The sequence below is a fragment of the Gopherus flavomarginatus genome, chromosome 9 (genome assembly GCF_025201925.1).
Source record: "Gopherus flavomarginatus isolate rGopFla2 chromosome 9, rGopFla2.mat.asm, whole genome shotgun sequence".
NCBI lineage: Eukaryota > Metazoa > Chordata > Testudines > Testudinidae > Gopherus > Gopherus flavomarginatus.
The window spans coordinates 72,579,833-72,594,186 of record NC_066625.1 but is presented as its reverse complement, the minus strand read 5'-3'; the positions used below and the strand labels follow the sequence as shown (position 1 = coordinate 72,594,186).

Below are 14,354 nucleotides of genomic sequence, written 5' to 3'. Positions count from 1 at the left end.
GTGAGAGGGAAATGTACCTTTATGACCTTAGTTAATGTTTGATTAAATTGATGGCATGCTAAAATGTTTGAGGTACCAAGGAAGAGTTAAGCATAGGTTTTATAATATAAGCACAAAATCTAAGGTTGATAAAATTGTCTTTACACAGATTACTGTAAGTAATTATTTAACTTTTTTTTTTTTTTTTTTTTTTTAAAGATTCCATTTGCACTAGGGTGACCAGACAGCAAGTGTGAAAAATCGGGACAGGGGTAGGGGATAATAGGCTTCTGTATAAGAAAAAGCATTAAATATCAGGACTGTCCCTGTAAAATCGGGACATCTGGTCACTCTACATTTGCACAGAATTCATCAAATTTGCAGCACAAGATAGGCCAGGAGCTTTGCTACTTCTTACATATTTGGTCTTCTGAAGCACTGCTAGTGAACACATGCAGAGGCGCTGAGTTTTTCTTTTCTCCGGGGTGCTCCACCGCCACTCTGCCCTGAGGCCCTGCCCCCATTCCACCCCTCCCCCAAGGCCCTACCCTCATCCTGCCCCTTACCACCCCTGCTCTGCCTCCTTTTCCAGACCCTGCTCTCACTCAGCCCCTTTTCCAGGTCCCGCCTCTGCTCTCCACCCTCCCCCAGATCCCTGCCTGCTTGCTTCTCTCTGCCCTCCCCAAACCTCTCCCCTAGCTGCCAGTCAGCTGTTTGGCGGCACCTCCAAACAGCTGCACCCACTATTTTTTTTCTGTGAGTGTTCCAGCCCCGGAGCACCCACGGAGTTAGCGCCTATGAATGCATGCCCATTCCATTCCAACTGTTAGACTAGGGCTGGCCAAACTGTGGCTCACAAGCTGTATGTGGCTCTTTTACAGTTAAAATGTGGCTTGCAGAGGCCCCCGCCCCCCATTCTGCATTCTCTGCCTGTCAGACTGGAGTGAGGAGGGGGTGGAGGTGGAGCTCAGAGCGTCTACCCTGCAGTGGTTTGGTGGGGTTAGGGGCTTCTCCCAGAGATGATGGGTGCCAGCTGAAAATGGGGGGGATACAGTTTAAAGGTTCATTTCTCCCTCAACACTTGAGTCATGCCTGCTCAGGCATGCCCCTCTTCCCCTACACTCAGTGGCCCCACACTGCAGCTCCCAGGTATTAGCGGCTCCCAGCTTGCCAACTGCAGCAGCTGCCGCGCAGCGAGGGGGCCCAGTGGCACCATCTGACAGAGCAGGGATGGCAAACCCTAGCAAAAATCCTGGGGGGGGGGGGGCACATGACTCCCCGCAAGTGTTGTCTCAGCTTCTGCCCATTGGAGGGTCTCAGGGTTTCAGCCCTGTAGGGTGTGCCTGCCGAGGCTCGGGGCTTCAGCAGGAGTGGTGATGAAGCCCTGAGCCCCGACAGGTGCGCCCCTGCTCTCAAACTTCTGAAGTTTGCCGCATGAGGCACAGAGGGTGAGTACATTTGGCCACGACTGTATTAGACCTCCTGTGATCTGATCTGTTCCTTTATGACTGCAATAAATGAAAGAGTTCTCTGCGGGAGCTGCTCACTGAAATTTAGGGGTGACATCTTGTGCTCTTCTGAGATGCTGCTGATCTTTTCCCTGTTGACAGTGTATATCTTGGTTGTTCTTTTCCTATTCTCTCCGATTATTATTGACTTGGTACTATAGTCTGACATTAAGAAACTGAGCTCAGTACTTACATGTGAAAATTAAAATAAAAAAGATTAAATGTTGGTTGCAAAATAGTACGATGGCAACATAACAAGAGTTTTCTGTCTTAGGAATTAAACATAGATGTAGCTGACGTGGAGAGCTTGCTTGTGCAGTGCATATTGGATAAGTATGTACTTTCCTCCTGTTTCTGATTAATGAATAACTTAAAAGTGTAGTGTAGAAAAAAACAGCAAATTGTGTGTGTGTGTGTGTGCGTGCGCGTGCACGTGTGTGTGTGTGTGTGTGTGTGTGTGTGTTTTCCCTGAAAATGCCATTTGATTCTACAATTATATAAGATAATGTGTAAGCTAAGTCCTTTGTAGCTGTCTGGGTTAGTAACGTGAGTCATATTAGAAGATGTGAATTCAGAAGAGTTTTAAGTAGTTTGAATAGTATGATTTTACTTTACTTTTGCATTTTATAATAGCGTATAATTGAATCACTATGCCAAATTATGTAAGTTACATATTACTAACTGGTAATTAGTTCTATAAATATATAAAGGCTGAGATTAATTATAAAGGAATGGTGTGTAAACGTCGTAGATATCTCAGCCATAGTTTATAAAACAACTGGAGAATTTTGTTGTATTGATTTATTTTTTTAGTTTGCTGCATTATAAGAAGTTTTGCTGTTAAAAAGAGAACAAATGTTTCCGTTTTCTGAATTTTTAAAAAAATCTTTATCTTAATTCCTATGTTTGAGAAAGCTTATTGGAGGCAGTGAATTCATTGTAAAACAAAGATCAGGTGTTCTCTAAAGTGCTGTTTGTATCAGGTGACCTGAAATTCCTACAAGCACCTCTGAGCCAAGTGCACTGCATGCACATTAGTCCTAGTGTCTGTATCTGTAAGTGTTTGGCAGGGGAAGTGGGTCTGCTGTTTAACCTCTTACCATAATAATTTCCCACCGGGCAATACATTGTGCAAATGTTAAATTCCTAGGCCAGATAAATCAGAGTTTTTTGTATCTTTCTAGCACTATTCACGGCCGAATTGATCAAGTCAACCAGCTCCTTGAACTGGATCATCAGAAGAGGGGTGGTGCACGATATACTGCATTAGATAAATGGACCAACCAACTAAATTCTCTCAACCAGGCTGTAGTCAGCAAGCTGGCTTAACAGAAAACAAGCTTTTACAAAACGTACTTCAGGCAACAGTGCAGTGATGTAAACCTTAAAAGAACTGGGAATGGCAAAACTACTGTCGGTTGATGTGCCCTGAAATTATTGGAGTTATGGCAGAAGTGCTTTTTTGATCAGCTGGTTTGTGTTTTGCTGCTGCATTTATCCCAAGAAAAACAGCTTTAATCTCCAGAAGAAAACCAAAATGCCATGGGATTTATGCTGTATTGACATCTCGCCCTAAACATACAACATGATAATAATTTGTCAAGGGCAACTAATGACCAGAGAGAAGATTTTTTTTGTCATGATTTTAAATACACTGACACGTTACTGTTGGTTAAATTTAAACATGTTTTACCTGCAGAAATTCTCTCACAGAAATAACCTGCAATAACTTGAAATGCATACCCTTTTGAACACTTCCTTTTCTCATGTATAAATTGAAATGTTTGCTGCATTTTTCAAAATGTCAGTTCTCCAAAAATGTGTCCGTATATTTCTGTACCTGCAGCGTAGTAAAGGTTTAGAGGAAACCCCGTAATTATAGTGGCATAATGTCACTTAGGTTTCAAGCAGCAAAATAAACAGTGCAGTTCAGAAATTGTACAGTTTGTTTCTTGATGTGTTTTCATTACATTTTGTTTTTTAGAAAAGTAGGTAAGTGAGTATTTCTCACCTCTGATACTGAGAACATTTTGGAGATTAAATCTTAACCTTGGTGCATGCTTTTGGTTTATTTCTTACCATATTTATGTACAGATATTATAGAGATTTAAGAACTGATATCTAGCAGTCTTGCTGATTTCAAGGCTTTATTTTGAGAGGTACGGGGATCTTTCAGTTTCAGTAGTAGTCAATGGTGGTAGAGGGGTCTGCACTTCTGAGTATCAGGTCCTCATTTTGATCTCGGTATTTCAAATAAATGTTTGGTAGGAAATGGCTTGGAGGGAATTCAGACCACCATAGCTGACTTTAAGTTTGTGCCTTGTTAAACTAGATTTATGTTCTGACTTGGTTCTGAATTTAACTGTAATACGTTATCTAAGTAGAATACCAACATTTGGGAGTGATACTGAGATTTCTGCTCTATGGGTATAGAATCGGGCTTTGTGCAGTGATAGAGGGGATGGAGTCCATGTAGTCCCTTCATAGCCACTATTCAAGCCCTGACAGAGCATAACAAAATTCTCCCCTCCAGGAGTTCTGGGCAACTGGATCTATTTAACTATGGATCTGTAGTGTCCTCCAATGAGTCCACTGCAACAGCTCTCTCTGTGCCAGCCTGTTTAATGCCAGAACAGAACCTCTCCAGCAGCCCACAGGGAAGCGATGTGGAAACCTTCCTGTGTGGCCTCTTTGTCCACACTTCCACTCACTCCATTCAAGACAGATGCATGGTTTAAATGATACAAAGGGCAATGCCAGGCACGGTTCTTATAGGATGAATATATTCTTAAAGCAAAAAACACCCGAAGACATTTGAGAATAAAAGTGAAACAATTTAAACTCTCTTCAAACATAATGGAGAGTAACAAATAGCAAATGATGTGTCACTTTCTGTGAGAAGAGAGGCAGAGGAGTGAGATACTGCTAGTAAATCAAATGTTGTAGGAGGACAGCTTGTGAATGACAGAGTTGAAAGAAAAAGATCTGAAACTGTACTATCTAAAATTTAACCTCACGGACTTGAGCAACAAGGCCTCTTGCTGAACTGCTGGAAGTTTTAAAGGCTATAGGAAAAAGGTTTATTTTTGTGTGTATAATATAGTATTTTATCATATATTAGATTTTTTGAAATGCAATTCTCTGTCCAGAGTCTTATTGAAACAATAAGCTAATGCTAAGTATTACATTGAGATTGTCAAATTTAGGTAAACTGAAATTAAATCCCTAGTCTGAGGAGTAAGAAATTGAAGGTACATTCTTATGTTCTTTTCTCTCTATTGATATGAATACTCTGTTACCTTGAACAGATGCCTGAATTACATATAAAAAATGTATTAAGCAGAGCACCTATATTATCTAGAGATTGAAAAGCTAATTGTGCTCTTCAACAGAACAAAAAATGAAGTGGCTCTTACAGTTGCCTGTGTTTTAGAAGATTTTAGAAGACTTTAGAAGATTGGTAAAAATAGTACTCTGTGCCTAACCTGAGCAGATAGAGCATTCAGACAGGAGACTGAAAAGGATTTGGAGAAAAATTATTTGCTGTATTCTCCCTCATGCCTATCAGGTAAGTACAGCTGCACTAAGTCAAATAACTATCTAAAGTAAATGAAACGTAAGTACAGATATCATAAAGAAATTCTAGTAGTACTCAGTATACCAAGGAGTTTTCCAAATCACTTCAAATAAATCACAGCTGTGTCTTTTTACTTAACTTTGAAATTCTGTAGTTGGTGTTTCAGATTACATTTTGTCTGTTCAAATGAATTTTTTTCCCGATTAAAAATTACTCAGATCAATTACATGGCTTATCATTTATAGTAAAGCCAAAACCCAGGTTTGAGTTCAAATGATTGGGTTTGTATGTGAGCTGCTATCAAATTAAGAGTTAATTTAAAACAATTACATTTTGCAGAAAGCTAGTCTCACAGGTTAGGGTAGGTCCTTATATGGCCTTTATTACCATATTGTCTGAGCACCTCACAATTGTTAATGGATTTTACTTTCACAACATCTCTGCAAGATAGGACAGTATTACCCCCATTTTACAGGTGGAGAACTGAGACAGGATAGATTAAAGACTTGCTCAAGATGATATAGCAAGCATATGGCTGCACCCCGCAATTGTGTCCCAGTCCCGTGCTCTGTCCAGTTGACCACATTTCAGTCATTTCAATACATTTTATCTAAAACCATTTGAAAGATTAATTACATAACATGCAAAGAACAACTCTTTTTCTATAGTGTCCGGTGTGATTTGTATTAAATGCAAGGGAAAGTATATGAAACAAAACTCAATTCTTGTAACTAACATGGGGCTGAATCTTGACATGCAAGTTTCCTTCCCTAACCAATAGATGTTTTAATCTACTCAGTCTACATTGAGGATTTGGAGATACAGTTAAATGTGAATATAAATTGGAGCCGATCCTTATAGCAGCAAAGTCTTTTTTCACGTTCTTTGAAAAATATCTTCAGATAACACTAGCAGATGTATTGTTCTTATTACTCATCGTGTTTCTGTATAATACTATGGTATGTGACATGTTCTTTACATTTAAAAAAATCCCACTAAAAATCACTTATTGGAACTACTCAGAGTAGGAAGAACTGCCAGGTAGTAGGTGTTTGTAGGATGGAGGCTGCACTTAGCAAAATCAAATTACTTTGTTATACTTCACAGCAAATTTATACGTGTGTGTCCAGCTAATAAATATATTACTCAGCAAGCCTGGGCTCCATATCTACAGATCCAGTGTCTTCCCTATGGATACATTCCTTCTTCAGGGGTCACCTTCCCATAGCAATGTGGGGTGCTGAGCCCTTCTGTCACAGGCTCTCTCCTCTGCCATTTCCCCTACAGTTGTTCCCCAGCCTATGGGAGGGAACAATTGAGCCCTCCTCTAAAAGAGAGAGGAAGCATTAACTGGAGGCCAACACTGCTTAAAGAACAGGAGTACTTGCGGCACCTTAGAGACTAACAAATTTATTTGAGCATAAGCTTTCATGGGCTACAGCCCCACTTCATCAGATGCATGTAATGGAAAATACAGTAAAAAGATAGATATATACACAGAGAACATGAAACAATGGGTGTTACCACACACACTGTAAGGAGAGTGATCAGTTAGGATGAGCTATTATCAGCAGGAGAGAAAAAGAACTGTTTGTAGTCGTAATGAAAATGGCCCATTTCCAGCAATTGACAAGAAGAAGTGAGGAACTGGGGGGGGGGGGGGAGTGACTAAGCATGGGGAAATTGTTTTACTTTGTGTAATGGCCCATCCACTCCCACTGCTTAAAGAGCGGCTTTTCCTAACCCACAGAGCCTTCCCAAACCTAGGTATGTCTGTTGGGGGGGGCCTTTAGTAATTCTCAGGAAGGAAGGCATAATGCAGTAAATCCTGCTTCCACAGTACCCTTTGTGCTCCCTACCCAATGATGTTCACTTTACCTACCTTTATTAATGAAACCGGAGTTGAAGACCGGGCTTCAAATCAGTGCATTTTTGTGTAGAATCAGAATCCAGCTGTATTATAATATGCTGTGTTGCATATCCTTGAGATAAGGATGTTATTCTGTTTATCTAATTTAGCCCATCAGCACAGGTTTTTGTTTTTAGCCAGATACAATAGCGTTTAAGAGTATAGGTTCATCAAGAAGGAAGGTGAACATTTTAAGCAAAATCAAAAAGTAAGGCTGAATCTGCCTGTTGGTGCATTTCAATGTGGTGAAAGATGCCTGAAACTCATAGTCAATTATCAAAACTATATGGCTCTTTCAACTACCTGGAAATGTAACTTCACTGTAAAATGCTAGGATCCTATTTGAAAATCTATATTTTTCAAATTTATTTTTCTTTTGCTGACCTAGTTTACACAAGCAGCAATCTCACCATTTGTGTTAAATGACAGTAACATCTCTCTGGAACTTAACCCAAAATGTTCTTGCTCCCTCAGAGCTAGAGCAATTGTTTGACATTTCAGGAGTAGTGCATTAAGTTACTCTATGTAAATAAACTTGAATTGTAATTTACATAATTGGGGTGGGGTTTTTTGTTTTTGTTTTTTGGAAGGAAAGTAACTTAGCTCTTTATTTTATTGCAAAACAATAAAATGTCTATACTCTGTCAGAAGAATAGACCCAGCAAACTCTTAGGCCAGGGAATTAGACAACATTTAGCTTGATCATAATATTATATTATGAACAGTATTAATAAAGATGTGAATATCTAGGAGGGAACATATGATTGAGGCATGAGGGATTTTCTTGGCCCAATTGTATCCCTCAAAATCAGTGGAAGAATAGACTGCAAAGTGCATCTGTAGCAGCATAATTTCATATATGAGGATAAATCTTGGTCCTAGTGGCTGCAAACCTGTACAGCAGGAGTAATGGTGCACTGTTGACTATACAGTACAGGCATTTCAGGACAGAATCATTCATGTTTGGCTGATCCCATCCTGCAGGGACTTTCTGCTGCTTGTTTCAATAGGAGTTGCGTGCTCACTGTAACTGCTGCCAGCTAGTACTTGATTCTGGCAGTTTGCATGTTTGCTAGTTTTGTGGGCGAGCCATACCTGTTTTCCAGCTCGCCTGTCACCCTCCAGGTACTGGCAGTGTTTTAAGCAGGGCTTTGCTTGCTGCCTTTGCAGATGTGGCAATAAATTGAATAAACTTTTAAAAACTAAGTTAAATTGGGACCTATGTGGTTGAAGTGTTGCTGGAGGCCAGACCTAGCCATTGTTGTTGCCAGAGTGCATTTTGGGTATTTTTCTCTTGCCATGTTACAGAAGAAAGATGCAGCATTTAATTGTTTGTACCTGAAATGTCAGATTTTAGAACTGGTGATTTTTTTTTTTTAATTGGACAATTAGGACTGTGTTTTCAAAAACAGCCATTGAATTTGCACCCACAATTATTTGCATATCTAGAGTGAATAGATGTATTTTATTTATTTTTTTCCTGACATGGATCCTGTAATATGACTATAATCTTATTTGGTCCCACCTATACAAGCAAAAACCAAACTCTTGTAACAAGTGCCCTGGCATAGATGTAATAGCTGTGAGGTGGGTATCTAACATAGCTCATGTGAATGCCTCTGCATCTTTTCCTCCTTTTCAGTGAAAATAGAGATTTAAGAAATTTTATGGAAGATTTTAAGTTTCTTTTCCTCTACCCCTGCAATCTCTCAGGTCATCCAGTATGACCTTCTGTGTTATGTATATTGTTTAGATATAGAGATCCAACTTTTTAAAAGTACTGCCCAATTTAGATCTGAAGACTTCTTACTGTTGGTTACTATGAATAATGGCCCTTTTAAGCATGACCTTTATGTTGGTATGTGTTTTGGGAACACAAGAAGAATTTTACAATGAACAGTTATTGTATCATAATGATACATTATTTAAAAAACATACAGCAAATATCTTAAGAAAATGTCCTAACACATACTCGGTGGTCAGCATTATTTTGGGTGGGATTCTTTATTAACTAAGTTGCATTCCACACTATAGTTCTGGTGTCCATTACAAAGAAGGCAATTGTTTCAGAATTGTTCTCAGTGGCATTTTTCACTGGGGTTTCTGCCAGTCAGGCAAGTTCTCCCACATTACTGGAGAGATGTGAAATGGCTAAGTCTAAAATAAGTCAACTTAGCAGAAATACAATTATGGGGAAGAATATAAACGTTGTTTTGTTAAGATGTGTAGATATACATTGAGTTAGACTTACTTTGGGGAAAAATGAAATACTGGTTATCTGTATGTTTATATCTCATACCCATCTGTCTGTTAGTGACTAAAGAAACTTGTTCAACTGCATCAGCTGGATACTGTTAATGTAACCTGCATAACAATACCATAGTCATTTAAAACAAACTTCATTGCATGGAAACGTCCATTCACATGTCTGGATCATAATCGTCATTAAATTGGCAAAATCCATTTTTCTGTTCCCTTTGTTAAAAGAACTCCCTTTTCAGGCCACCAACACTTGGGTTAGCTCTACTGAAGACCCTTACTATTCTGGTGTCCTTATTGCACATTCTATTGGAAACCATTGTGGTGGGGGAGATGGTCAAGGAAGCACCTTTGTAGAGTCTTTCATTAATCTAATTGAAGGAGATGTTGGGAGGGGAGGTACAGAGGCTGCAGGTGCTGGGTGGAAAGGTTTTTAGTGAGGAAGGGGAGGGCCAACCCTTCTGCTGCTCATTTGTGGTAAAATCCTGGCTCCACTGAAGTCAATGGGGTTATGATTTCACTCTTCTCTCTGTTTCCCCAATCCCTATAGGAGCTATAGTCTTGTAGGCTACCAACTCAGACAAGATTTAAGGCGTGGAGCCTATGAAAGTGCTGCATTAGTTTAGGCATGGTTATCTCAGATATTTGCTGCTCCTAAAGTCTAGTGGATTAATGATTCTATACAGCAATCACATTAATAACATTATTCGTACTAATTATTACAATGCATCTAAGAGGTCCCCTTCAGGGACCCATTGTGCTAGGCGCTGAAGCGACATGTAATAGAGACAGTCCCAGCCCCTTAAAGAGCTCAAAATCTTGATTAATGATCAGATTCAAAGGGTGAGGGGAGGATGAAGCAACAGTACTGCAGGCATGTTTTCATGTAGACTACCTGTGCATGTAAGCAAGCCAGCTACTGAGATGTTATCAACTGGCAATTCTATAGATATCTATGCAGAAGTGAGTCTTAGGTCTGTCTGATCTTGCTGATTCTTATGCCCATGTGAAGTCTACCGGACTTATTGTCTTCATAGTTGTAAAAGTCTACCCCAACCAATTTGCAAGATAAGATCTTAATGTACAATGTGATAGTCCATATGCAAAATGCCATACATTGTGTATTCCTTTTTAAAGGTAAAATGTTGGATATAGATAATATAATATGCTGTGTTATGCATGGAAAGATGGAGTGCATCTGTTTGGTGAGTCCCAGCTATAAAACACTTGTCTAAAACAGTAAAACAGATTGGTATGTAGCAGGTACAATTTCAATGAAAAATAAAAGAGCTAAAATAAGTTATATCTGGGAAGCTTTAGCAAAATAGCTTTGTGAAAATATTGTTGTTTAATATTAACCTAATGTTGAAATTATGATGGAGGCTTGCTGATTGTTCATTAAATATACCACTCATTTCTCACATGCACTTCTATCAGATTCAAATCTGCCTGGTTTTTATTAGTAAATGTATAAATACTTTTGACTGGGAGTACTTGAGGATCCAGTAAATCTTAACACACTTTTTCTCTCTTAGGTAGGTATTTGATCTCTTTATCACTCCAAATTCTTTTTTTCCATTAGCATCCCTTAGCTGGGAGTGTTGACGTTTTGTTTGTGGTAATTAACCAAACTATACTTGTTTTCTTTTTCTAGCCTAGTTTCTTTGCTACAGAAATGTTAGGTGAATCAAATGTTCATATTAAACAAATTATTGAAAGTCAACTTTTATAGCTCCATCTCATAGTCACACTCAGCAAATCATCAACTGTTAGCTCCTAATGCTGCAAGGACTCATGCACATACTTAACTTTATGCCCTGTAAGTAGGCCCATGTTGACTTCATCTATGCTACCTGTGCCATTTTTAGCACTTGGTCAGGGGAATCTCTTACTCGCAATCATCTGCAATGGGTCAAGATGCTAGAGTAGACTGGGCTCAGCAATCGAGTGGATTGGTGGAAGACTCTGTTTATATCTTGCATTAGACCAAAAGAGCTCAAGTTTGTGGGTCTTCAGGGCACAATGCAACACCTATCACTTTTCAGTAGGATTTAGCCTTATGGTTGCTTTGGTGACTGTAGTGGGAGGAGTCCAGTGCTCTGTACTTCCATGGAATGTCTTAGTATTGTCAACACTACATAAGAAAGCTGCTGTGGTCACTTGTAGAGAATTGTTAGCTTTGCTGAATCTGCCTTCTTACAATACAATGCAAAGCTTTTTACTTTAGCATGTTTTTCTCAAACTGTTTTACAAGTATCATTTAAGTGAGGGACAGGAGAAGAGGATTTTAAGGGCAAAGGAAATACAAGATTTCTGACTGTTTCTGCTTTTTCTTCACACATATAGCCTCTATGGGAGTTCACTCCTGGGGGAGGGATAGCTCAATGGGTTGAGTATTGGCCTGCTAAACTAGAGTTGTGAGTTCACTCCTTGAGAGGACTAGGGATTTGGGGATTGGTCCTGCTTTGAGCAGGGAATTGGACTAGATGATCTCCTGAGGTCCCTTCCAACCCTAATAATCTGATTCTAAGTGCAGCTGCAGATGGATAAACTATCCATCCACAGCTGCACATAAATCTTTAATAGCTGCATGTTGCACCTTTTCTCTGTTATGGGATGAAATCTGACAAAAAATATAGCCCCTGCAAAGGGCTGGCTGTCCTTAAGAGTGAGATTTACAGCTCCAAAGAGAGATTCAAGGCCAAAGAGTGAGGCTTTCCAGGTGGTGTTTTAGGTCATTGCTTAAGACCGAGATTCTCATCTTTGTTCCTCAGGAATATCCAATAGTCCAGGTTTTTAATCCAACCAGCATTTAATAGTTTGTTTTAAAATGTCCACTGCTTAATATTGCATAGGAATCTCTTAAATATCCTAATTCATACTAAAAATAGGGCACCACCAAATAGTTTGAACCACCTAAAGAAGTTATTACTAAAAATAGGGCATGTGAGAATTCTATATGCAATGCAAACTAGTGGATTTTAATAAAAATGATTATTTGCTAGATGGAACAAAAACCTGGATGGTTGGAGATCACTGAGCACTAGTGTTGTTAATCCCCTGGTTGAGGCACACAGTCAGTGGACAGGACAAGAGAAATACTCAAAAATAAACATTTTATATAAACCTAACAAAAGAAAACTTTCATCCAATATAACAATGTTTGTTTTGCAGATCACCTTGTCATAGTGATCATCCATTTGAAAAATACAATACACATTTGGTTTGCATATTACTGCTCATATTACATTTACAGCAAACTAAAATAAACAGATTCCAAAATAAATAAATGCAAAATATATTAATTAAAATGAAATAATTAAAACGAAACTATATTGTGAATGTAAAAATAAAGTAATTAAATTAATTTAATTTGAAGCTAACAAACCGTAGATAAAGGATTCAGATTCCACATTTATTTTAATATATAATTTGGTTTCACATTTTATTCATGTGCTTTGTTGTATTGCCAAGTGGACCCTTTGTTGTTTTAATAAGTCCTTTTGGTGGTTCAAACTTGAAATATGGCTCAGGATTTACTAGCTTCAATTAGATAATCAGGGTCCCATCTAGTCCACAGTATGGTCTGAATGTACGGTTGCCAGGTGTCTAGTTATTTGACTAGAACGCCTGGTCAAAAAGGGACCCTGGTGGTTCTGATCAGCACTGCTGACCAGGCCATTAAAAGGCCAGTAAGCGGCAAACTGGGGCTAAGGCAGGCTCTCTGAGGCTCCCAGAAGCAGCAGCATGTCCCCTCTCCAGCTCCTAGGTGTACGGTCAGTCTGGGGACTCTGTGTACTGCCCCGGCCCCAAGTGCCAGCGCCACGGCTCCCACTGGCCAGGAACCACAGCCAATGGGAACTGCGAGGGCAGTGCCTGCGGACGAGGCAGCGCCAAAGCTGCTTCAGGTAAGCGCTGCTCAGAGCCAGCACCCCTGGCCCCCTCCTGTGCCCCAACCCACTGCCCCAGCCCTGATCCCCCTCCCGCCCTCCAACCCCCCCGATCCCAGTCTGGAGCACCCAAAATCCCTCATTCCCAACCCCATCCCAGAGCCTGTACCCCCATCCAGAGTCCTCAACCCCTCCCCCTGTGCCCCAACCTTCTGCCTCAGCCCAGAGCCTGCGCCTGCACTCCGAACTCCCTAGCCTGCAGCCCCCTCCTACACCCCAAGCCCCTCATCCCTGGCCCCACCCCAGAACCCTCACCCTCTCCCACACCCCAAGTCAGCCTGGTGAAAATGAGCGAGTGAGGGTGGGGAAAGCAAGCAATGGCAGGGAGGAGACGGAGTGGGCAGGGGCAGGTTGCAGGGGCAAGGGTGTTCAGTTTTGTGCGAGGTAAGCTGGCAACTCTATCTGAATGTCGTCTTATTCTTTTGAACAAGACGGAACGCTCTCTCTTCTTCTGCATTTGAATGGAGTAAAACTAAGCCAAGCCTGGCAACCCTTTCAGTCATTCATGTTTGTGTGCCTAGTACATGACTCAGAACATGAATAAAATCCAAAAATGATTTTACATCCAAGATTGTTGCTTTGTTTATTTTTAAATTACCTGTCACCCCAGAGTGACTCAGGATCTACCTCTCTACCATTTTTTGTGTAGATAGGCAATGCTTTAAAGAGAGAGTGGTCAATAATTAAAAGTAGGTCTGTGGAGAAAAAAAGTGCACCAAAGGACAAATTCAAAGTTTTCCTGCTAAAAGGGTATGAAGATAAATGAGCAAAGCCTACATACAAAATTCAAAGGACACAAACTAACAACTTTCACAGTGACTGGCTACTCTTTCCTCAAAAAAGAAAAAAAGTGCCTAATTTTAAGAACGTTTTCAAATGCAACCCTAACTATGCAGTTGTAACAGACCAGAAGTCGGCAACCTTTCAGAAGTGGTGTGCCGAGTCTTCATTTATTCACTCTAATTTAAGGTTTTGCGTGCCAGTAATACATTTAAACATTTTTAGAAGGTCTCTTTCTCTAAGTCTATAATATATAACTAAACTCATGTTGTATGTAAAGTAAATAAGGTTTTTAAAATGTTTAAGAAGTTTAATTTAAAATTAAAGTAAAATGCAGAGCCCCCCGGACTAGTGGCCAGAACCCGGACAGTGTGAGTGCCACTGAAAATTAG

At 39.9% G+C, this 14,354-nt stretch overlaps 1 protein-coding gene across 2 annotated transcripts in view; it reads left to right on the top strand.

Moving 5' to 3' along the window:
- COPS2 (COP9 signalosome subunit 2) overlaps nucleotides 1-3,545 on the top strand; it is a 41,249-nt gene extending 37,704 nt beyond the window's left edge. The window contains exons 12-13 of one of the 2 annotated variants that reach the window (XM_050968817.1): nucleotides 1,762-1,820; nucleotides 2,672-3,545. In XM_050968817.1, the coding sequence (XP_050824774.1) occupies nucleotides 1,762-1,820; nucleotides 2,672-2,816 (204 nt within the window). In that variant the 3' untranslated portion in view covers nucleotides 2,817-3,545. The remainder of the gene's footprint in view (nucleotides 1-1,761; nucleotides 1,821-2,671) is intronic. The other variant, XM_050968818.1, reaches the window with a different exon arrangement.
- The last annotated feature ends 10,809 nt before the right edge of the window (nucleotides 3,546-14,354 follow it).